The 24,799-nt window shown below is 42.1% G+C and overlaps 1 protein-coding gene across 3 annotated transcripts in view; it reads right to left on the bottom strand.

Annotated features, from left to right (window-relative positions):
* The window catches only part of LOC147729175 (sodium-coupled monocarboxylate transporter 2-like), a 278,703-nt gene that overhangs the window by 58,678 nt on the left and 195,226 nt on the right, over positions 1–24,799 (bottom strand). For all 3 annotated transcript variants that reach the window (XM_086959488.1, XM_086959486.1, XM_086959487.1), the window contains exon 6: positions 23,974–24,114. In XM_086959488.1, coding sequence (XP_086815614.1) covers positions 23,974–24,114 — 141 coding nt within the window. The remainder of the gene's footprint in view (positions 1–23,973; positions 24,115–24,799) is intronic.

Genomic DNA, 24,799 nt, shown 5'->3' with positions numbered 1-24,799 from the left:
ATTCCTCAAACTCTGATACAATGATCTACGCCAAGGTTTTGGCTAAAAGATTAGGAGGGATCATCGCCGGTCTGGTATCCCCTTGCAGCATGGGTTAATCCCGGGTCGGGGAACAACGGACCACATTTCACAGGTAATCATTTTATTTGATGTGCATGCTGCTGAGGGTGATCAGATGGTGTTGATCCTCCTTGACGCCGAGAAGGCATTCGATCGCGTTACCTGGCAGTTTTTATGGGGGATATTGGTGCGAAGGGGTTTTGGCCCTAAAATAATCAGGGTTATTAAAGCAATGTATCACGAACCCAGGGCCAAGATACAGACGATGGGTGGTAGCTCGGAAGAGATTTTAATATCCTGTGGGACTCGTCAGGGATGCCCCTGCTCCCCAATACTTTTTGCTCTTTACATAGACCCCATGATACGTAAAATATTAGGTTCTGAGGCAATTAATCCATCTGTATGTAGAGGCTACGAGACGAAAATTTTGGCATATGCCGATGATCTGGCTATACTAACTCCAAATCCTGAAAACGGCGATAACGGCTCTTTACGGACTTGGCTGGGGACTTTGGTAAATACTCTGGCTACCGCTTAAATGAAAATAAGTACGCAAATAGTCTGCACGAGTAATATGGTAAGACAGGATGGGAGGTGGGTCGACTCAGCAACTTATCTCGGGATCAGCATAACCCCTGTGGTCAGTTCAATTATTGAAGAGAATTTTACTTCAGTGGTTGCCTCCATCACACAAGAGTTAAAAAGAATAGATACTATTCATTTATCTTTAATTGGGAGGGTAAATGTATTGAAGATGACTATGCTACCGAAAATCCTATACCTCGCTCAATTCTGCTTCTGGTCGGTGAGTGGTGGATAAAAAGTATAGTAGCATTATTCTCGAATTTCTTTTGGTCCTATGGTAAAATTTGAAGGTCCCTAAGATACCTATCATTCCCGCAAGAGAGGGGGGTCCTGGCAGCCCCTAATATCATTTTTTACCAGTGGGCATGTTTATTGAGCCAGATGAATATATTATTCAATACCACTCCTAATTCCAATCAACCTGTAGATCCGCCATCTATCTTTGAACTATTAGTGGGTAGCGATGCTCGGGGGATGCTGCTACGCCGAACAGAAAGAGGATATTATAACAGAACTATATATACAACTATGGACAGAATTTGGAAAACATTGAAAGCTGCCCAGAAGACATTCGCAATTCCCAAAATTAATTATTATACCCCATTATGGGACTCCAATGTCTTCCCTCAAGTCAGTAGTGATAGGATGGGGTCTATATGCGAACAACGAGAAATTAAAACAATAGGGGACATCTTTAATATTGGCACAGGGAAATTTCTTACTTTCAGTGATATCCATGTTAAATTCGGTATTCCCTCTGGTCACGCATTTAAGTTCATCCAGATTCAACAAATAATATATGGGATAAGACCACAAATACATCCAGGCGGCAACATTTAATTAATCAAGTATCTGTTAGAAGGCGTAGCGGGAATTAAGATAATTTATAAATTACTAGACTCGATGCAAGATGATATGGATAAAGTTGAATCATCATGGATGATGAAATTAGGTGACCTGGATTTTGACTTAGATAAAGCTCTACAACTAGCAAATAGAGAATTCTGTTCAACCAATTTAAGGGCACAACAATACAAAGTCCTTTTTAATCTGTATTATACCCCGGCTAAGCTTATTCAATGGGGCAAAAGGGAGAATGATAAATGTCCAAGATGTCAGGAGGGACCAGCCGACCTAATCCATATCTTTTCACAATGTGAAAAGATTAGGGAAATCTGTATAGAGATTGAGATATTCTTGGGGTTTCTTGGTATTCATGTTAACCTATCCCCTACACTCATGATATCTGGTTTTGACAATAATCCTAATCTTGAATATGATAAGGAGGCCTTTGTGTTTAGATGTCTAGCAGTCCTTCGGATCCTGATGGCAGCAGGCTGGAAGGATAATACTGCGCCTACTTTTCCGATGTGGCTAGCCAGGCTACTTCATCCCCTTTTGTATCGCTTTGTTCACCCTAAGTATGGCAGGGTATGCTCAGACGTGAGTCCCTTGTTCACTTGACCACTGGATTCAAGATAGCCTGGCTGATGAGGATTATGAATCCGAAACCGGCCCCAGGATGCTTGTTTCCGGTCCAGGGAAGACATGGCTTGGCAGTTTCGGGCTGGACTGTTCCTATAAGGCACAGGGTCAGACTGATTTGCATATAGCCATGTCTGAACTGGGGTGGCAGAGTGAACTAAAGAATGGTGATGGATTAAACCCAGATCAGTTGACTGGAGGTGAGTGTTTGATTTGTTCAAGCGCTCCGTCCATCATCCCCTTTTGTATCGCTTAGCCAGGCTACTAGGCATTCACAATATTGAAGCTGCTCTTTATAAAAGAAGGGGAAGAAATATGAGGGAATGGGGCCTTTTTGTTTTGGCTCCCCTTGCTATATGGAGGGAAACCCCTTGAATGGCTATTAATATGTTGGTGAATATATATGAATGTATACTCCAGAGTGTATTTGACTCTTTTTTCTTTTCTTCACACTAAGTAACTAAGAAATGTATTTTTTTTAAATTATTTTAATGATCCCTCGAAATTTATTTAATTAATTTCACTCTTGATTAGCTTTTTCTTTAGCTGAAATGCTTCTTTATGATTCAATGTATTTAATGTAATGTACTAGGTATAAGAATCAATAAAATAAATTAAAAAAAGGAAAAAAATAAAAGACTCCGAAAAACCGTTCAACAAGGAGACTTCCACCACCCGATAAATATACTACCTCTTAATGTCACTTACTCATAGCCACACAAACTTCCAAACAACTCATGGGAGCCTGTTCTCTGTATACCTGACTCTGCGCCAAATCAACTCATCTCGATAAAAAACCTCTTGATTGAATGGCTTGAATGATTGACACCGCCACAGCCCTTTCCCGTAAGCATGTGCAAAATTTGCGAATTCGCGGATTTTCCTGCAGAATCGCAAAAAAAATCTGCGAGTGTTCCGCCAAATCCCGGATTTTTTAGCGATTTGCCCTGGAGTACTTTCTAATGGCTAATCCTGTAAGTGCTCCCTCACTGGGTAAATGTATAGTTCTTTTACTACACTGCAGCTGCGTAAAGGGCCAGAAGATGCGTCTCCAGTGACCATGTGTGCCTGTAACACAGGCACAGGCACACATGGTCACTGGAGCTACATCTTCTGGCCCTTTACGCAGCTACAGTTTAGTAAAAGCACTATGGGGCAGATTTACAAGCCACTTGCGCCTCTTTTGCGCCGCAGTTGCGTCACTTTTGTGACGCAGCAGCAGCACAAAAGATGCGCCATGGTGCTGGGTATTAAGAACGTGACGCATCTAAGAGATGCGTCACGTTGTAAAGCCCTGCGCCATCAGGAGGCGTTCCGGCGCAGGAACACCTCCTAAAAGTGGCTGAGTGAAATCTACAAGATTTCACTCAGTCACTTTTAGGTCAATGCTGCATCAAAACCCTGCGCCTGCTTGAAGCAGGTGCGGCGGACCATGGGTGACGGAGCTGCAGCGCACAATAATGGCGCATCCCTGGGGAGGCGCCAGTTATTGTTAATCTGCCCCTATACATTTAGCCAACGAGGGAGCACTGACTGATTAGACAGTAGAAAGTACTCCAGTTGAGTAGAGAGGTATTGCACAAAACGGTGGCATCTTCGTGGACAAACACGCAGGGCGGGATTTATTCTGCCCCCTGTTAGACTCGTTTTTTGTGCAGTTCTGCTCTCTGTTAGACTCGTTTTTCCCTTGTTTTTCTGTCCTTCTGCCCTCTGTTAGACTCGTTTTTCCTTTGTTTTTCTGCGCTTCTGCCCCTTGTTAGACTCGTTTTTTTTGCCCTTCTGCCCTCTGTTAGACTCATTTTTCCCTTGTTAGTCTGCCCTTCTGCCCTCTGTTAGACTCGTTTTTGTGCCCTTCTGCCCTCTGTTATTCCCTTGTTTTTCTGCCCTTCTGCCCTCTGTTAGGCTCGTTTTTTGTGCCATTCTGTCCTCTGTTAGACTCGTTTTTGTGCCTTTCTGCCCCTGTTAGACTCGTTTTTTGTGCCCTTCTGCCATCTGTTAGACTCGTTTTTCCCTTGTTTTTCTGCCCTTCTGTCCTTTGTTAGAATGGTTTTTTGTGCCCTTCTGCCCTCTGTTAGACTCGTTTTTCCCTTGTTTTTCTGCCCTTCTGCCCTTTGGTAGACTGCTTTTTGTGCCTTTCTGCCCTCTGCATCACCACATCAGCACTCAGCGCTACCCCAGCATTACTCAGCACCACCACATTATCACTCAGCGCCACCACATTATCATTCAGCACCACCACAGCATCACTCAGCACCACCACATTATCAATCAACACCACCACAGCACCACTCAGCACCACCACAGCACCACTCAGCACCACCACAGCATCACTCAGCACCACCACATTTTTCACTCAGCATCACCACAGCACCACTCAGCACCACCACAGCATCACTCAGCACCATGCCAGTATCACTCAGCACCACCACAGCACCACTCGGCATCACCACAGCACCACTCAGTACCACCACAGCACCACTCAGCACCACCCCAGCATCAATCTATGCAACCATTCAACAACAACTGGTTCAAATATGTTCTCTCAATGTTTCAAGCTTTATTACAAATGTCACAAAAATATGTTAATAATTCACTTCTGTTCTTGGATTTTCGTCACAATAAAATACACTGAACATAATCTTCACAAAAGTTATTTACAGAAGTTTAAGCTATTGCCATTATAAATTAAAATCACTTTTATTTAAGTATTAATTATTTTCAAAAATGTAAAGCCATTGTAATTTTAATATCAATACATCTAAGTCACGTACATACAAAACATGTTGCATTAAAAATGCTATAGGTGTCACATTTGTGAATGTTATAACTATTGGCATTGCAAATGACAAAGCTATTAATTTAGCTATTTTCAAAACCAACACACAAATAAAAAGAATTGTAATTTACAAGACCAATAGCTCAAACTTTCCTAATGCGAGACCTATTGCATTGCAAATCCTTGTTTTTATATCTGTCAGTGCTTCCTGTTGAGGTTTAATTTTCGAGACAGGCGCCTCAATGCCTACTTGTAACTATTCTCTGATCCTGCTTCAAGGGTCAGAGCAGGGTCAGAGAATAGTTGCAAGTAGGCAACAAGGCGCCAGGAAGCACTTACAGGCTTACAGCAGCAGGTGCCCAAGTTGAAGTTAATTTCTTTGTAACCCTGTTGTAAGGTTGTAAGAATTCTTATGACCAAGCTGGTTTTAGAAAAACAAATTGGGAAGCTGAACCGTTCCTGAGTAAAGAAATTATGTGTATTTGGCGTGACCGGGGGTGTAGATATAACACCCTTGGGCATCCATTATGTTGGATGTGTTTGCCTCACACACCCGAATGGGTGTCATGCTTCATCATTGGCGGCGCTCCTCGTCGGGGAGGCGGTGCAATCCCGATGGGCTCACCTCAAAGAGGGGCTCTTTGGGGGAGATCTTTTGTATTCAACTGCCTTATGGTGAAGAGCGGGTATGTGGGTAATGAGGCAGATAGCCTTGAAGGTGAATTAAAATGAAGTAGGGAGTACCAAAACTCCTTTATTCTGGGGGTCTCCCGCTACGGTTAAAAACGTGAAACTAACTCACTGGGTGCCAACCAATTAGGTATGTTGGCCCTAGATGAGATTAGAAAAGAAACAAAAATGGTCAACATGTTTCTCGCATCAGGATATTACCCGCGATTCATCAGGACCTCACAGGTGTGGAAATTATAGAAAGAATATAGAAATTACATTCATTCATTCATCAACATGCTAGTGTCAAGTGTAAAAACCAATATTATGGGTGTTGGTTACCTCTGTAATACTGTCCTATGCCTAAATTGGGAATAAGAATAATAAAACAGGGTTAATAGCATTGAGAATAAACCAAAACACAAAAATGATCAGGGCCAGTGATACACGCAGTGTGTCATGCTAGTGATGGTGAGTTGCCAACTAGCGTCATTAAACCATGGCCGCCTGAAAGCGGCGTGCCGTGTGAACAACACACCAACCAGTGTGTTTGAAAAAGGTGCTATGTAATAAAATCAGTATTAAAGAAGTTACAGGTTAAAAGCAGCAGCAGTCTTACAAGAAACTCGAAGTACTTTTTCTTCGCTGCACATTAAATGTTAAAAGGGCTCACTCGATATGAAAAAATGAAAAAATGGTATAGCAGGCACCCATCCAGCTCACCTAAAGGTCAGGAGTTTTGTGCCACATGAGTGTTCGGCGGTAGTTAACATCAGGGAAGAACCTATAGGTATGGCTGGGGGAAGAGGAGGCATGTACAGCATTAGGATAGAGGTATGTAGCAGGTTGATCTCAGCCCATTGCGCACAGCGGGCCGGAATCGGAAGAGTTTTAACGGGAACAAGGGGGCGGGGACAAAGACCCCAGATATGCAAGCAGAGCCCGTCTTACCTCTAACTTCCTGTGTTACGGCGTATTCACCTACCCATCACCGCCGAGCTCGGATAGATGGACGCGCTCGGCGGTGGGCGCCATATCTAGTCAGGCGCGCGGATGGCAACGGCTTCTGGCCCCGCCCCTACGCGGTGGGCAGGTGATGTGCCTGATTATTGCGGTCGCCATCTTAAAATGGGTAAATTAGGTTTAGCGTGCAGCCCAATGTAGTGTACAAAGCTTCGCTAATGTCAGGAATGGTGCAAAATAATATTCTGATGAATAGGAAATGTGAATTCCATCAGTACATATTATTATTATTATTATTATTATTATTATTATTATGTTTGCACTTGTAAAGCGCGCTGCTACCCGGAGGTTTCCTGGCGCTGTGCAACACTGGGGAACCCGTCCTGGCTTTCCATGTGGGATGGTCCCTGCTGGGAGTCCCCAGGGTGGAGTCAGGCATCCCCGGCGTTGGGGGGGGCCGTTGCTGGAGATTAGGCAAGCTAATGCCCAGAGTTGCCGAGTTTGACCCCAGATTAGAGTAGGCACCGAAGCGAGAATTATCGAGTCCGCTGACCCAAGTCCGCAACCCTGCCGCGTCGGGAATCGAACACTGGTCCCGGCCGACTTCTGCTCCCGGGTCTGCCGCCTCTAACTGGTGAGCCACACCACTCGGTTACATAGGTGTAAATAGATGTATAGCGTATGGGTCGCATTGTGAAAGCAAGTCGGGAATGGATCAGATGGTCCAGAGGTTGACACGGCGGCCATCATAGAGTGGAATACGGGTTTCGGCATGTAACTCGGTGGAATGTGGGTTGCTAGACTACAAACATCCACCCTTAAAGATGTTACCTGCCGTGTTTTTTATTTGCCGTGTTTTCATATATCCAACCAATGACTGTGAGCGTGGAATGGCAACAAATAGACCCCATTGTGCATTATAGTTCAATTGTGTGAAGTAAGCATCTCAGGATTAAAAAAATGTATCAAATTATAATATACCCGAGGTGTGGGTCCTTGTATTTGGTATCAGTATATAATGTCACAATATAGTTTGTAGCAATAGTCTGTATTAAAGGGAGTGCCAGGGGATATCCTCATTGAGACCTCTGCTATCAGAAGCTAATCGGTGAACCCACCTTTGTTCCTTCCGGAATAAGGCTTGTTTAGGGCAATCAGGGCTGGATTCTAACACTAACCATTTGAGTGAGTCTGCAGTGTGATTGGCCTCAACGTAGTGCTTACACATTTTGGTATGTGTCTTCTTGCAGCGGAAATTGCTACGATGTTCAATGATGCGGGTTTTTATTGGACGTGTCGTCATCCCAATGTGTTGTAGTCCACATGGGCATGTTAGCATGTATATACAGTGGGAGGTGTTGATATTTGTGTGACCCCTGATCTCCCAATTGAAGGTATCAGTTAGTTGGATTGTGTTATGTGTGGCTGTGTAGACACACACTCCACAGGATCCACAAGGATAGTGACCCTTGACTGGAGGTAAGTTCCATAATGTCTGTTGGACCCCCTTCTTTAGTACTTTCGGTCTTGTGCTTATCAAGATGCCTTTGACATTCTGGGATCGCTTGAAAGCGAACCTTGGTGTTGCGAGGCTAAGGTTGCCAGTGTTCAGAATGTCCCAGTGTCGTTTGATCACACTTTTGATCTTAGTAGACACAGGGGTGAACGTAGTAACACAGGTTATGGGTTGGTTCTCAATCGGTACCACCTCCCGTGGTTCAAGTAAGGCCTCTCGGTGGTTATTTCTGGCCCGTTTGAGAGCTTTGGTGACTTCTCCCTTAGGGTAACCTCTGTCCAATAGATTCCTGGACAGGATTGCAGATTCTTGCTTGTAATCAGTTAGATCACTGCAATTACGCCGGACCCTGAGAATTGTCCGAATAGGAGGTTGGAACGTAAGGCTTTTGGGTGGTGGCTTGTGTAGTGGAGCAGGCTATTACGGGCGGTGGGCTTTCTGTACATAGTAGTACTGAGTGCTCCCCCTTTCAGTCTTATTGTCAGGTCAAGAAGGCAATTTCCGTAGGTGATGCAGACATAGTGAAGTGGAGATAAGGGTTAAGGGTGTACACCCAATTGAAAAAAGCCTCATGCGAGGTGGGTGGTCCAGTCCATAAGATCAGAATATCATCTATAAATCTTCTCCACATCCTGATGTTGTCAAGGAAGGGATTGGACTGATGATGTATATGTCTGTCTTCAAATTCAGCCATGTAGAGGCAGGCCACCGAAGGGGCAAAGGTACTGCCCTTTGATGTACCTTGGGTTTGATGGTAGAACTGTCCCTTGAATTCGAAATAATTCTCCATTAGTGCTATAGTGGCACACTCCATGATGAATGCCTGTGGAGTGCTGGAACTCCAGTTTTCAAGTCCAAGTCTTTCCTCTATTACCTCTAGTGTGGCCCTCTGAGGGATGTTTGTATAGAGGGCCTCCACATCTAGAGCAATTAAGAGAGTGATCTGCCCAGTATCATGGAAGGTGTCCAGTATGCATAGGACATCAGAGGTGTCTTGGATAAAAGAGGGGGTGCCTCTTACTAGAGGTTGTAGAAAATGATCACAAAATTGTGAAAGTGGTTCCAAGATGGAATCAATCCCTGAGACGATTGGACGTCCAGGGACCGGTCTGGATAGGTGAATATGCCGTAACACAGGAAGTTAGAGGTAAGACGGGCTCTGCTTGCATATCTGGGGTCTTTGTCCCTACCCCCTTGTTCCCGTTAAAACTCTTCCGATTCCGGCCCCGCTGTGCGCAATGGGCTGAGATCAACCTGCGACATGCCTCTATCTTAATGCTGTACATGCCTCCTCTTCCCCCAGCCATACCTATAGGTTCTTCCCTGATGTTAACAACCGCCGAACACTCATGTGGCACATAACTCCTGACCTTTAGGTGAGCTGGATGGGTGCCTGCTATACCATTTTTTCATTTTTTCATATCGAGTGAGCACTTTTAACATTTAATGTGCACCAAAGAAAAAGTACTTCGAGTTTCTTGTAAGACTGCTGCTGCTTTTAACCTGTAACTTCTTTAATACTGATTTTATTATATAGCACCTTTTTCAAACACACTGGTTGGTGTGTTGTTCACACGGCACACCGCTTTCAGGCGGCCATGGTTTAATGACGCTAGTTGGCAACTCACCATCACTAGCATGACACACTGCGTGTATCACTGGCCCTGATCATTTTTGTGCTTTGGTTTATTCTCAATGCTATTAACCCTGTTTTATTATTCTTATTCCCAATTTAGGCATAGGACAGTATTACAGAGGTAACCAGCACCCATAATATTGGTTTTTACACTTGACACTATCATGTTGATGAATGAATGAATGTAATTTCTATATTCTTTCTATAATTTCCACACCTGTGAAGTCCTGATGAATCGCGGGTAATATCCTGATGCGAGAAACATGTTGACCATTTTCCTTTTCTTTTCTAATCTCATCTAGGGCCAACATACCTAATTGGTTGGCACCCAGTGAGTTAGTTTCACGTTTTTAACCGTAGCGGGAGACCCCCAGAATAAAGGAGTTTTGGTACTCCCTACTACATTTTAATTCACCTTCGAGGAGATCTGCTCCGTTACCCACATACCCGCACTTCACCATAAGGCAGTTGGATACAAAAGATCTCTGCCAAAGAGCCCCTCTTTGAGGTGAGCCCGTCGGGGATTGCACCGCCTCCCCGACGAGGAGCAACGCCAATGATGAAGCATGACACCCATTCGGGTGTGTGAGGCAAATACATTCAACATAATGGATGCCCAAGGGTGTTATATCTACACCCCCGGTCACGCTAAATACACATAATTTCTTTACTCAGGAACGGTTCAGCTACCCAATTTGTTTTTCTATGCTTGTTGAGGGCACTAGCTGGCACTGGACCTTCCACTTTATTTAGTGGTAAAGAGTGCCCCATTGATCGATTGATCACCCTCCCCTTCTTTGAATACTACAAGCTGGTTTTAGCACAATAAAGCATAATATGTGTACTTATTCTGGATCAATGTGGCTATATGGCTTATTAGTATTCCCAGGCTGGGTGCAGCACAACTTATTGTGAACAAGGTCCTCATCCTATCTTGTAGATTTCGGATAATTTGTTTAGTTCATTTACTGCCGAGTTAAATTTAACAATTAATAGAGCTTCTCTGCGGGTCAATTTCATCTCCAAATCTCCACCTCTAGTATCTAGTTCCACTTTTGAAATCACTGTCCATTTCAGATCTTTTACTACATGATTGTTTAGTCTCCAATGGTTTAGCAGGGGTGCTGTTTGTAAATTTTTCTGGATCCGTGATTTATGTTGAGAGATCCTGAATCTTACTTCCTGGTTTGTCTAACTGATGTATAATTTATTGCACGGGCAAGTAATCCCGTACACCAAATTTTTACATCTACAGCTGGTAAAGGAGTAATTTTTCCAATACATGGAATTATGTATGAACAGCGCTCCTTCTTGAGTAAAGTCACAGCATGAACACGTGCCACATTTATGGTGGCCTGTTACCGGGGGTAAGCCCAAGTAGTCGCGTAATGTGTTTGGCTTAGGTTTAGCTACTGCCGCTCGTATAATCTGATTGGCAATACTCTTATCTTTTTTAAAAGCAAAAAGTAGTTTTGAAGACAACAACTTATCTACATGTTTGATGAAATGCCAATTCGGATGGATACATTTCTTTAGGTGGTTTGAATTCGGACAAAAAGTTGACACACATACGATTCTGTCCATAGATTTCTTTTCTCTTCTTTCCAGCAGTGTCTCCCTTGGGGTCCACCACGCTCTTTTCATTGCTTTTTTCAGCAATTTTCTTGGATAGCCTTGGTCAATCAAGTTTCCTATCAAGTTGGTTGCGTGAAACATATATTCATCCTTATAGGTGCAATTTCTTTTTATCCTTCGAAATTGGCCATACGGCAAGTTGTCTTTTAAGCTTTTCGGATGATTACTTGAAAAATGCAAGGCTTTATTTCTGTCTGTGGTTTATTTGAACAGTGTTGTGACGAGTCTGTCTTCTTCCGCATATACCTCTACATCAAGAAACGGCATTCTAGTACTAGAATGACTCATGCTAAACTTGATGTTTGCAGATCTATTGTTCAACCACTCGTGGAATTCAAGTAGATCCTTCACAGAACGTGTCCATACCATGAAAATAGCATCAATACATTTTACCCAACTCTCAATAAATTGAGAGAAAGGATTGCTATTGTAGACAAAGTACTCTTCATATTTAGCCATGAAAAGAACAGCCAACTCTGGGGTGAATGGGCACTTTATGGCTACTCCCTTGACTTGGAAATAGAAGTCGCCATTGAAATTGAAAAAGTTTTTTTTTAGAGCAAAACTGGCCAATTCGATTATAAACTCTGTTGGTATTTGTGTCGGTCTTTCTTGGTCGCTCAAGTAAGACTCTATTACTGCCAGGCCTTCATCTCGGGGAATTTGAGTGTACAATAAAACCACGTCCAGTGTTACCAATAGGTGAGACCCTTGAGCAAAAGGTACTTCTTCCAGTTTATTAATAAAATCTGTAGTGTCCTGAAGGAAGGAAGGGACAACTAGCATGAAAAGTTTTAAAAAGTAGTTGACAAATTTGGAGATTGGCTCCAACAGGGACTCGCAACTGGAAACGATTGGTCTTCCGGGGGGTGTGGTCTCATTTTTATGTACCTTAGGTAGTACTTAGAATAGGGGGATCCTGGGATGTTTACTCTGCATGTATTTAAATTCTTTTTTTGCCCAGAAAACCCTGGTCAAATCACTTCTGTAGGACTCCTAAAAGTGCTCCTTGCATGTCATGGGTTGGATCTTTGCTAGCTTTTCTATTGCATTCAACATCTTCTAATTATCGCATGACTTTTAGTGTGTATTCCGTTGTACCCCAGACCACTATCGAACCCCCTTTGTCCGCCTGCTTTATAGTTATAGATTGCTCATTCTTCAAGTTCAAGTGGGCCTCTTTTTCTAACTTAGAAGTATTGTGTTTGACAAATGTTGTTTTCTTTTCCATTTCTGTCATTGCTGATAGGATCGTTCTTTCAAAAGTCAATACTTCCTGTTCAATCTCGGTTGAGGGTGGGCAGAAAGAATAATTTTTTTCTAAGACCTGTCACTTTTTTTAGTAGTAGTAGTAAAACAAAGTTTATTTAGACAATAGTCTATAAACCATACACAAGGCCATGGGTCCACTTAGCAATTGAAAATTTTACATCATAGTTCATTTTAACATTCTGTACACATTTAAAACCATTCAAACATTAAATTAACATTTTCCATATTTTAAATCTTAATGTCTTAAAATTTCTCAACTTCCTTGGATGCCTCCGTTACGGCTTCTCTTGTTGCTTTTAAAAATTTCCCCAACGCAATTGTAATATCTAAAAATGACATTTCTGTAAGGAGAACAACAGCCTCCGATCGTGTGTTCACCTTATACTTTAAAAATATTGGACGTAAAAATATTTTTCGCTCTGTTAAAATCAATATACAGTCCAGTAGTATATGTAAAAAATCATTCTTTACACCTAGGCCACATTTACAAATACCATCAGGTTGGATCAGGGCTACTTTTAATTTGCTGTCGACCTTCCATGGGTTTAGTCCTATCCGAACCTTCATGATTTTGTACCTTAACCATTTACTGGGTAGCACATCCAAATATGGAAAACGGACCTCCTTTTCCCATTCATTCCTTACCCAGTTCACTGATTTTTTAAACTTCAGGTACTCTAGGTCTTGTGATCTAGAGCCTTCGTGCCCTCGGTCACTAAGCATTTTCTTTGTTAAAACTAAATCCAATGAAGGTTGTTCGAGGGTCAACTTTAATTGTGCAGCCAGTAGCTGAAGGGTTTTCCTCACTTCCCGTGTCCAAAGTAAGCTGTTTGCTTGTATTTCCTTTCTAGACCAAATTGACACCTTCTGTTCACCACCGGGCATCTGGCGGTTCCAAAATCTTAACAAAGATGTTTGTGCCTTCACCTCCCATGCCGTCAAGCCCACCTCCAATCTAATAGCTTGCAACATGGAACCGTTAGGTAGGGACAACAACATTTTAATTATCTTTCCTTCCTCCTGGTCCCACCCCCTTTTCCCACTCAGACAGAGCACTTCAGCGCCATAGAGGACTTGTGGGGGTATCATAGCTTCCAAAGCCTATAGTAACGGTCTGTGCGACATGTCACCATAGTTCTTATTACATTTTTCAGTCCACAGACCGATGAGGACGCCTTTGAGGTTTGTGCTGTCACATGACTTTTCCATTTAAATGCACTATCAAACCAAAGGCCTAGGTACTTATATTCACTTACTACCTCTAGCTTGTCTGAACCTAAAAACCATTTACATTTTTTTACCCTCTTCCCAAAACATAGGTTTTTTGTTTTCTCCATATTCACTGTTAGAAACTTTTCATCACAATATGTTTTAAAAGCGTTTAATTTCCTTTGGAGGCCCATTTCGGTTTGGTCCACGATCACTAGGTCATCAGCATATAAAAGGCATGCAACTTTATTACTATTCATGCACGGGCTCGCACTCTTATCAACTCCTAAAACAACAGGAAGGTCTGCTAGAAAGATTGAAAAGAGCAAGGGTGCCAAGACGCACCCTTGTCTCAAGCCATTCTTTACCGGGATTTTCTGCGTTAATGAGCCCTTTGAGTCTCTAATGACCTGGGCCCAATTATCACTATGTGATTCTTTTAGAATATTTAGTATACCCTCCTGCAATGCATAGTTTTCTAGCACTTCCCAAAGGCTGCTTCTGTCTACTGAATCAAAGGCCGCTCAGAAATCCACGAAACAGCAGCATAATTTGCCGTTCACTTCAATCGATTTCCTAGCTAAAGCCCACAGGGCAAAACAATGATCTATCATGGAGTGGCCTTCTTTAAAACCACGCTGTTCCACAGGCAGGATTGATCGAAGTTCCACCCACGCTTTTAACTTACCAAGTATCATCTTAGCAAAAATCTTTTCTCCTATATCTAATAGGTTAATTAGCCTGTAGTTCTTGGGGGCGTGTACATCCCCTTTCTTGTGCAGTGGCCTTATTATTGCACCCTTCCAGTTTGCGGGTACTAACCCTTTCTCTAGTATTAACATAAACATTTTTTAGAAGAATTCCGCCCACCAGAGCTGGTTTGAATCTAATATCAGGGTTGGCATATCATTCAGGCCCGCCGCTCTTGTTACATTTAAAGACCTAATTATCCTAAGGACGTTTGTTACTGAGCAATCATGTTTGAGATCCTCTACTAATCACTCCACAACTTTGGTACCAAATTATCAGACGACCTCCCTTGGGCATACAATTTCTGAATATACTCAGCCCATGCATCTTCCTCCACTACACAGGTCATTGGGGCAATCAAAGGTTCCCTAACTGACTGTATTAGCTTCCAGAATTGCCGTAGGTTCTTAGTTTCAATAGTTTCCAATAATTTGCCCCAACAAACTTCTTTATGGATCCTTTTTTCATTGCGGATTAACATATTATATTGTCTCTTTATTTTTACTAGATTTTCTGCCTTTATTTGTGTAAAAAAAATTCGTAGGCTACGCTCTTCCCTCCTAATTTCTCTTTTTTTCATTAAACAATCCTGGTTGAACCATGTACCTTTCTTACTTTGGGTATTTCCTTTCTTTTTCCGGTCATTTGCTGGGGGCCTTAGTTCTATACTTATACTTTCCACTACTTGTTTTAATTTTTCCACAAACCAGAATAAGTCTTGGCCCTTCAAACTGCCTAACTGAATCTTGTGTTGCAGGCTTGTTAACTTCTCGATAGATTTTTCAGATAACCTAGTGGTTATCCGCTTCAGATATTCTGTCTCTTGCCAGATAATTCTGTCGACAACCATATGATGTGCTATTCCCAATTGTAACTTTATTAAATTGTGATCACTACATTCCATGTGATTAATGCTAAAATCTTACACCAACTCGAAATTCCATGCCGGCATAAACACATAGTGTATTGGGCAATTATGTGCCCCATATTTAAAAGTTTTCTTTGCCGGGCGGTCTTGGACTATCCTTCCATTTAAACAAAAGAAACTTTTATTTGATAAATATTTACCCAATTTCGCCACATCAGTAGAGGTTTTTTTTCCATAAACTCTGCATTTTTTATATCATACGCCTCTACAATTTCTGTATACCATTGATCAAACAATTTTGGATTTAGTTTATGGTTAAAATCACCCATTAACACAATCAAATCATTTACATATCTATCACAAAGTGCATCCATATCATTCTTAAAGTGTAACAATTCGACCCCATATTCCTTCATTGAGTTCCATTGCATGTACACATATAGGATCAGCATGAATTTATATTTCTTATCCGCAAATGTGGTTTGGATTCTACAGGCTAAAAGCCACTTACACTTTACAGATATCAAAATAGTCTTAGTTGTTAAAGTTGTTGATATCATTGTCAACAAGCCACCTGCAGGTCGCCCAGAGTTCGATTTTACATCTGCCCGGTGGACATGTCAAAATCCTTCAACTACTTGGGGTACGTCACAGGGCCAGGTCTCTTGTATACAAATGATTTCGTTCTTTTTTGCAAGTTCTTTCACAGCTTCATGTTTTAATTGTGTTCCCAGTCCATTTATATTCCAAGAGACCAATTGTGTGCTCTGTGACTGCCCCGTTGCCTATTCTACGTCACTCAAAGGCCCATTCACTACGGAATCCTCCCTGTAACTATATGAGGGTCCTGCTAAACTGGAGGTATTACTCCAATTCTTCCATGCCTCCAGTGTATCTTTATTGTTTATTACTATGTTAAAATGTTCTCTCCCTTCCTCTATTTCCTTCTCTGGGAGCTTCACCTGCCTCTTGCTTAAGTCTGCATGATACCTTAAAAAAGGTTTCTGCTGGGGCCCCTTAAGAACTAGCGCTAACTCTTTTTTGGGCACTAGACGAATCCCCTCTTTACGGATTTCTTGCTGTGCGTTTTCTATTGCGGACATCACCAAGCCTGAATAAAGCTGTACCTTCGTGACCTCCTTGCCCGCCCCAGTTGTTTGGAATCCCACCTTTCTTAGATCTCAAGAACCTATTCCATTTAGATTTGGGCAATGGGCAAAAACATTGAGTAGGTATGCTCTATTTATATACCCACTCTATTTAGATTTTTTGCCACCCCTTCCCAATTTTACGTGGTCAAAGTAAAGCCACTTATCTTCTCTGTCAACCACTTCTTCTAACTTTGTGACGCCTTGATAGTGTTGTGTATTTAATCTAGGTATCACTTTCGGGCTCCTTTCCCGGTTTACCTTATTTTTATTTTTGATGGGGGGTCTCCTGGCCTGTGTCTTTACTGGGTTTGGGGCTATGTGGCTCTCATTATCCTGTTGGGTTTGCTTCCTATTATATTTCCTTTTTGCTGGGATGCTGGCCCGTTTCTCAGAGTCTATACCTTTCTGTTCTCTTGCTGTTTTATTCGATTGGGACTTGAGCTTTTGTGTTATCTCTTCTAATGACTCCTTCCTCCCCTTTTGCTTTTCCGTCACTCTTCTATTAGACTTTCTTTGTGCATCACTACCTGAACCTCTTATTCGCTTAGAATGGCCATAGTGCATATATTCACCTCTCCTTTTTACCAACATTGGCCATCTTGACACGTAAACTTCATGGCCTTCAGTGTGAGCTTCCTCAACCTGGCTTACAAATGGGAGATCGGCAGATCTATCATTCCCCTCCCTCCCTTGACCTGTAACCACTGGGTCTAAGACAGGTCTCAACATTGAAGGCATTTGGCCTCTAATCCCCTGTAGTTCTCCCTCAATTTTAGAGAGGTACATTTTTTGACTTTTCAGGACATCATGGTTTAACATTGTTATTTCTAACAACCCTTGTAGCGATTTTTGCACCATTAACATCATTTCTAACATTGAAACCGCCAGGGATTCTGATACTTCCAAATTTACATCCAGTGACTGATTTTCACCATTTGTGTCGCTACTTTTGTCCAGACCTTCCTGGTCATTGACTTCCCCCAGAACTTTCTTTACAGAGCCAACTGGACAACCGTCTGGGTTCTGGCCAGAATCGACACTGTGGTTAAAGGGCAGACTATCTTCCTCTTCCACCTCCGACACCTGTTGAGTTAATCTTGGGGAGATAAAAAGTCTCAGTGCCATTATTGTCCCCTTCTGCCCTGACAAAGACAGGACTGATTGGTTAACCAGATCTGTGGAGTTTACCAAATGTCCATCGAATATTAGGGAAGATCCCTCTTTCCATGTTTCCTGCACTTCTTCATTTTCTATAGTCTTTGCAGGGGACAATACCCGTTTAAAGTGTTTTCCCACGAACTCCTTAACTGTGCTAGATGCAACGCTCACCTTACTTCCTCCCTGTTGCACTTCCTTGGGAGCCTTGGGCGTTTTTCCTTTTAATTTTTGGGGGTGTTTTGATTTTTCCTTTACCCTCCGAGGAGAAGGGCTCTCCTGGGCATCCTGTTGATTACCCCCATTCAGTTCTACCTTCGTTGCATTCCCTAATGTGCTTTTATTTTTCCGTGGCGCCATTTTTCTCCCTCTGTGTTTCCATCAAATTTCAGGCAGACTCGAATTTCGTAAATTAATGAATTAAAATAAACTAATGTTTCACTTCCCTCTGTTGTGCCTTTCTTGTGCTTGCGCTTTTGCCATTGCCCTTTACCGTTTCTCTTTTGTTGGGTTATAGCTTCTCTCTCCACTCAAATCTTTATTTATTTAGATTATATTTGAGGTTGCAAAAGTCATTTCAAAGCTCACCCAAGGCTAAGCTCCTACTTCCTCTTCCCCCCTACCTTTCTATAACCCAGCTGGGCTCATGCAGAGGTGTGGGAGCTTTTGCTTACTTCTTGATTTTTCAAAATGAGGTTCCGCCTACCCATGTCTTATTAATTTTTCAAGACACCGGCAAGCCTCAGAAAATCCTTGGCGAGGCAGCTACGTGACCGATAAAGGATGACTAGCACCGATTCTGGTTTTAGACGCACTCCAGCGTGTATCCGAGCCTCGAGTTTCCACTTTTCCTCTGCGCCGTTTTCCTTACACGGAGCAAGCCTCTCGGCTCTTCACCTGCTGCTCCCTTGCTCGCTCTCAGCAAGGCACCCTCAGTTGTGTCCCTGTTCCACTTTTTTCACGAAGCTCTGCTCCTGTTCCGGTCCTCCGGTCCTCTGCTCCAGCGTTCGGCATTCTTGACACGTTAGGGCCGTTAGGGTCACAGGGCACGCATGCGCAATGCACACACTACGGCAGCAACAGAGACAGCAGTAGCTCCAAATTAAATGCTCATTGTTGGCATCTGCCACCTTCCACAGGCAGCTTCGGCCGCGATTCCACTCCAGGGGGCGGTAGCCACGTTTCACATGCGGCTGCTGTCGCGTTTCCCAAGCGGCTTTTGCCTCGTTTCCTAGGCGCCTGCATCCGTGTCTCAAAAGTGGCTTCTGCCGAGTTTCAAATCCGGCGGCGGAAGCTGTGTTTCCCAGGCGGCTGCTGCCGCGACTCACAAGCAGCTTCTGCCGTGTTTTAAATCCGGCATCTGTAGCTGCGTTTCCCAGGCAGCTGCTGCCGCGTCTCACAAGCGGCTTCCGCCGTTTTTTCAAATCAGGCGACGGTAGCCGTGTTTCCCAGGCTGCTGCCACGTCTCACAAGCGGCTTCTGCCGTGTTTCAGAACTGGTGAGGCCGCCTTCCAATCAGGCGGGGACTGCCGTTTTCCTCTTGTGCACAATTCAACACATTAGTAGTTCCTTTGCATTGATAATGCCTCCAAGAGCCTATTGAGAGGTTTGCTTTACTTAAGGCTGAGATTGCCCGCATTCACATTGTTCTTGAATTAATCAAATCGTACCTACTATTAGGTAAGTGAATGATTGGCCCCGTTTCTAAGTAGCATCCATAGAAAGATGTTCCCCTGGAGTTGGAATTCAAACGTGGCCTTTAAAAACACACTTCTGCTATGCCGACAATCTCCGCATGCCGGTAAACGATGGAAGCGGACCAGTCACTTCTAACATTGGAACACAAGGGTTATCAGCAAAAGAAGATTTCAAACTTTTTTTTCTACAGAATTCTATAGCTTCCTTTTTCATTCTAACACAATCTGTTCTTTTTGTAGGAACAAAAGATAATCCTTTTTCTAAGATTGTTTGCTCATTTGTAGTTAGAATCTTTTTAGATAGATTAAAGATGGGTAGGACCGTTAGTTTTTGTAATTTTGTCATCTAGTTGACATCTCCCATGGTTGATCGTTGAATCTTGTTTTTCCACTAGCTTTCTGCTGGGCTCTTCCTACAAAAGGAGTTTGTTGTTATTGATAAGTCCCTCTTCTGTTTTGATATATGCATCCCTCGTTATTGTCTGCCTCACTCCCACTGGAGGAGGATGATGTTTCTGAGAATGTTAGGAAATTATTTTTTGATCTTCCTTGATACTCCTGTAAGTATGTCCTTGACTCAGCTCTTGAATAGAAGTCTGTTTGGAGGTTTGGATACACTTTGTCTAGACTGAAGCTTTTTTTGTTCTTCTCAAATGTGTTACTTTTTTGATTGACTGTATAATCTTCAAATTCCAATATTTCCTTTTCGACCTTGTCCAATAATGCTTTAGAGTCCACAATTGACTGATTACCTCTAATTTCTGATTCAAGCATCTCAATTTCCTCTAGTTGTTGTTTGGAAAGTCAGAGCGCTGTTTCCACAGTTAGGACCATCAGATCCCTAATGCATTTTGTCTCGATAAAACTGTAGCCTTTTTTGTACACCTGGTCTTCCATAAAGATTACCGGCACATTCCGAATTTGTAGTCCACCTGGGATTGACCCAGCCTGTTGAACTAGAAAATAGCTATGCAGATCAGTTCTAATTTGTTTTTTCTTTAATCTCAGAAGCGTGTCTGATTCATTTTGATTTTTGGCAGAGGCACTCAAGGAGGCCACGGCAAAGAGAGGAGGTGCCTCTATCAATTTTCTTAAATGATCCTCACTATAAGCAAACGTATCCTGCTCTGTCATTCTTACACACACCAAATTACACTCAATTCAAATCAATTTTGAAACAACAAAGAAAAACCGCAATGTTTGCAGGCTGCTCCACATTTGGCACCACCCAAAAAACTGCTTCTTATGACTTTCTGAAATATATCTATTTTGATTGCTCTAAAACCACACGGGTAAAAACCCACTATATCAATATATAACAACCAGGGTTTGGACTATTATTGAAAGTGGGATTAGAATTTTATGTGAAATGTAAATTGTTAGAATAGCCCAACCACTCCATGAGTCTCTGACTGTGGGTCTGCGTGGGTAAATAATGGCAAGTTGAGGGTCTCTGATGAAGTGTTGATGGTCACTGAGGGAAAACCTGGGATGATTAAGGGCACGTTGATAGAATCTAAAACCAAACAGAGGGTCTCATGAGTCCCGTCAGTGCTCTTTAATCATCCACTGGGGATTCGTAAAGGTGGACCAATAGTGGAATGGACAGATAAGGAAGGTAGGCGGAGGGCCTGTGAAGTTTCTCTAAGGACAAACTGAGATTACTCAAAGCTGGGCAGAAGGTTGACTTGGAGTATTTATTGATCAATTGAGTTGACAGAATGATCATTTCAGAGAACTTGCTGGCAATGTCTAAAGGTATGCTGTGAGATACTGAGCGATAGCTGGGGGTGTCTGAATGAGGGTGGGTGAGCTGATTGTTTGAGGGCTCATTTTTTGAGATATTTATTGATCGAATTGGTTGTCAGAGTACTACCTGAGCATCTTTAAGGGGCTGCTGTCTGTGTCTCAAGGAAAACTGAGAGATTCAGTGGACATATGGTAGTGAGTTGTTGATTTGAAGGCCAGATGAGTCTTTTGGGTCATATTGATGATCTCTACAAGCTTTTCCAGAATGTCTAGGGTGGGAAAGAAGGAATTGAAGTTGGCCAGTAATGTTCAGGATGAGGATAAAGGATCTCCAGTGCATGATGCACGTGGTATTCTGATTGCAGATAGGGGATCTTGAGTGCATGCTCTGTGATCTCTGGAGGTCTTCTGAAATTGTCAGAGAACATGCCAAATTTTATCAGATTAAGGAATATCTATGTGTGTCTATTGTATCAAAACACGTCTCTGAGCTGAAGTGCCATGAAATATTGAAGAATCGGCTAAGTGTGTTTGGTAGTTAAGGGCCTCAGATGGTGAGACACCTGTGTCTGAGGGCTATCTAGGGGTAACTGAAAGCTAGGAGGTTTAAGGACCAGGGAAGGGTGTTTGAAGCTTAGCTGCTCTAAGACAGAAGCTGTTCTAAGACAGCAGCTAGGTCATTTTTGCCAATGCTGGAGGCTTTTATGGACAAAGGTAAATTACTAATTACTAATTTCAGATTCAGCACAGCAACTGGGGATTAAAATACATGACTCCAGCCCTTCTCTGGTTCTTGGTCTGTGTTGAAAAAAAGTGTCATAAACCAACAAATGTTGCTCAGACATAGGCTTATAGTTTCTCTTTCATGTGGACGCCCTTCTCCAGGAATGCTACTCCTCTGAGGTATGTTTCTATTTGATAAAATGTAATTTGATATATTTTAGCACAGAACTAGCTCGGGGGGGGGGGGGGGGTCAGCAAGAGTGCTTCAGAAAATTAGTTCTGTATTTTAATTTGGATTTGTGTGCAATATAAAGTCTCCAGTGCATCCCTTTACTTCTGAATTTTATAATCTGATTACATATCCTATCTGTTTTAAAGGGCTGGTGAATATGTAGATATTGTTCATTTACATGGCATCACGAGCAATTTAGGTGTGAGAATCCTCATTCTTTCAATACAACGTTGTTCTAGCTTTCTCCCTCCTAAAATGTCCTCTACCTCAATGCAACTTGATATCCTAATTTCCTTCACAGTGTTTATAAGGTTCCTAGATAATGTGACACATTTGAGAGCTATACCTCTGTAGTGAAAATCTGTCCTGCTTAGATTTGAGTTCAGCATCTTTTGGTCTATTTCAAAAAGAACACACAAAAAAACTGGTTATGGGGCACAATTCCACTTGCCAAGTGGCCGCATTCCATGTGCGAAACTTTCAGCCATGTGTGGCTTGATTTTAGTCAAAAAATGTTTATAAACGTAGATTTTTTAGGTCATTAGTTATAATGACAAAACTGACTGAAGCATTTGAAAAAAAATCTGGGCTGAGCAGGTAAGTGGCATGGTATTTCCGTGTCTTTATAAGATCTTCTCTACAAAGGTAATTGCCTCATGGGAACATAGCAATGTGTTTTTGTGTGGCCTGGGCTTTTGTACAATGATTCCAGAGTCCATGTGTATTAGGACCAGAGTAAATCTACTTGTGTAGCAAGGACACCTTTTTTAGTGGGAATAAGAGAACTACATGGCAGTGTTTCATTAAATTCACCCTTCTTCTCTGGTGATGCTTTTTCTGTAGTTGTTAGTTTGATAACTGTTTTATCAATTCTTGTTATTGGATAAAGTGGCAATGTCATAATATTTCCTCATTTGCTTGTATATGCATTTAATCTTGATAATCAAATATAGCCCATTGTTGGAGAGGACTGTTTTATTCTAAAGAGCCACTGCTAACAGAGAAAGCTATTTCTATAGTTTGAAATGTTAGGTTCATGCCCTGTACATTGTAGCAAGGTTTGTGCATTGTGGCACCATGAAATGGCCCATACATTTTATGTATCAGAATTGTATCTTTCTCATTAATAGATCGTTATGGTTATAAAGAAGGATCTTTCAAACAGATGGCCATATTGTTTTAGAAAGCAGGTGTCTAGCCAAAACAGATCCTCGATAAAGATACTAGTGAATTTAGCCTCTGGTCCTCTTTCTTTCCTAACAAGTAAAACATGTAAAAATGTTGGCTGCCGTGTGTGGTAGGTTCTTATAAAAATGCTTTGGAAGAACTGGAACCCGTATGCCATCAGGTGCCTATATTCACTAAGTCATCCTTAAGATATCCACAGTGTGTCCTCAGACGGTTCCAGCAGGCCCTTGAAAGACCCTTTGACACACTTGGAGACCCTCCACCAGATCTCAAATCGTGTCACCAGACACACCCATCTGAACTTTAGAGAGCATCATCCAGTGTTTAGACACTCCCATTTCACTAGGTCCTAATACGCCATCCCAGATCCAGTCCTCCACTGGCCAATTATGTCCTGGACTTCAGTGGCTTGAGATGACGACTGCCCCCGAGCCCCCTTCTACCTGCCTTTAATTAAAGTACATTGATCTATAGCATTTTCAATTGTTGGGATTTTTTGTGATGCTATACAGCAATTACACTGCGCAAAAATCCAAATTCTAAAATCCACGTATGTGTATTTGAGCATTTGTAACTTTGATGACTGCTTATACAGCTATGAAATTGCAATTCAAATATCAGTGTTGTTTTACCACAATGTAGTGGTTTACTCACAATTTAGCATGCAGTTCTGATTTGCACGATATGCATCTCTGTATTGTTGATTGGTTGACTCCATAGATACCCAACCACGTAAATGTGCCTCCTACAGCAATTGTCCAAAATGTATGCCTTCTCAATGGATCTGTATCAAAGCTGAAATATTTTAAATGAGAGAAATGTTAATAAAATAATTTCCAAGTTGCCACACATGATCTCTTTTAAAGCACTATCATTTTATTTACATGTCTGCTGAATGCTTTTACTACAATCACAAATTCAGATGTGTTAGTTATTTACCTGTATTGTTCTGCAGGATTGTGGTTTTAGATAACTTTCATTTGGCAACATAATGAAAACAATGTTAATTCAATAACAAACTGGATGCAATTAGCATCTTTGCTGCACACATTTTTCAATCTGCTAAAGTTCCCCACTCAGAGAAATTGGGTTATTGGTTTACTGGGGTGTGAGCCCTGGTCACGCAGCAACCATAAGCCTCGTCAGGGTAAGGCCACAAGCATACTCCAAATTAACCTGTAAGTATTTGTGCAACATTTCAAACACTAAAACAGTTGAAAAAAATCACACATAATGATCCCACACTAGGTTTGTAGAATATATCTGAAATTAATAAATAAAACAATACCAAAACAACAAAATCAGTAGAACCTGAGGTGTAAATTTTTAAAGAATAAACTAAACAGTAGCTCCTAAAAGTGTCACAATTCGCTCCCTGTGCTCTCGTGCCCACCACCAGGGGGCCACATATTGGGACTTTCCTGTCTTCTAATAAGCTTCCAGACCCTCCCCTGCAAGCTTATCCTGACTTCCAGCCATT

The sequence above is a fragment of the Lissotriton vulgaris genome, chromosome 2_2 (assembly GCF_964263255.1).
Source record: "Lissotriton vulgaris chromosome 2_2, aLisVul1.2, whole genome shotgun sequence".
NCBI classification, from domain to species: Eukaryota; Metazoa; Chordata; class Amphibia; order Caudata; family Salamandridae; genus Lissotriton; species Lissotriton vulgaris.
This window is presented reverse-complemented; position numbering and strand designations above follow the sequence as displayed.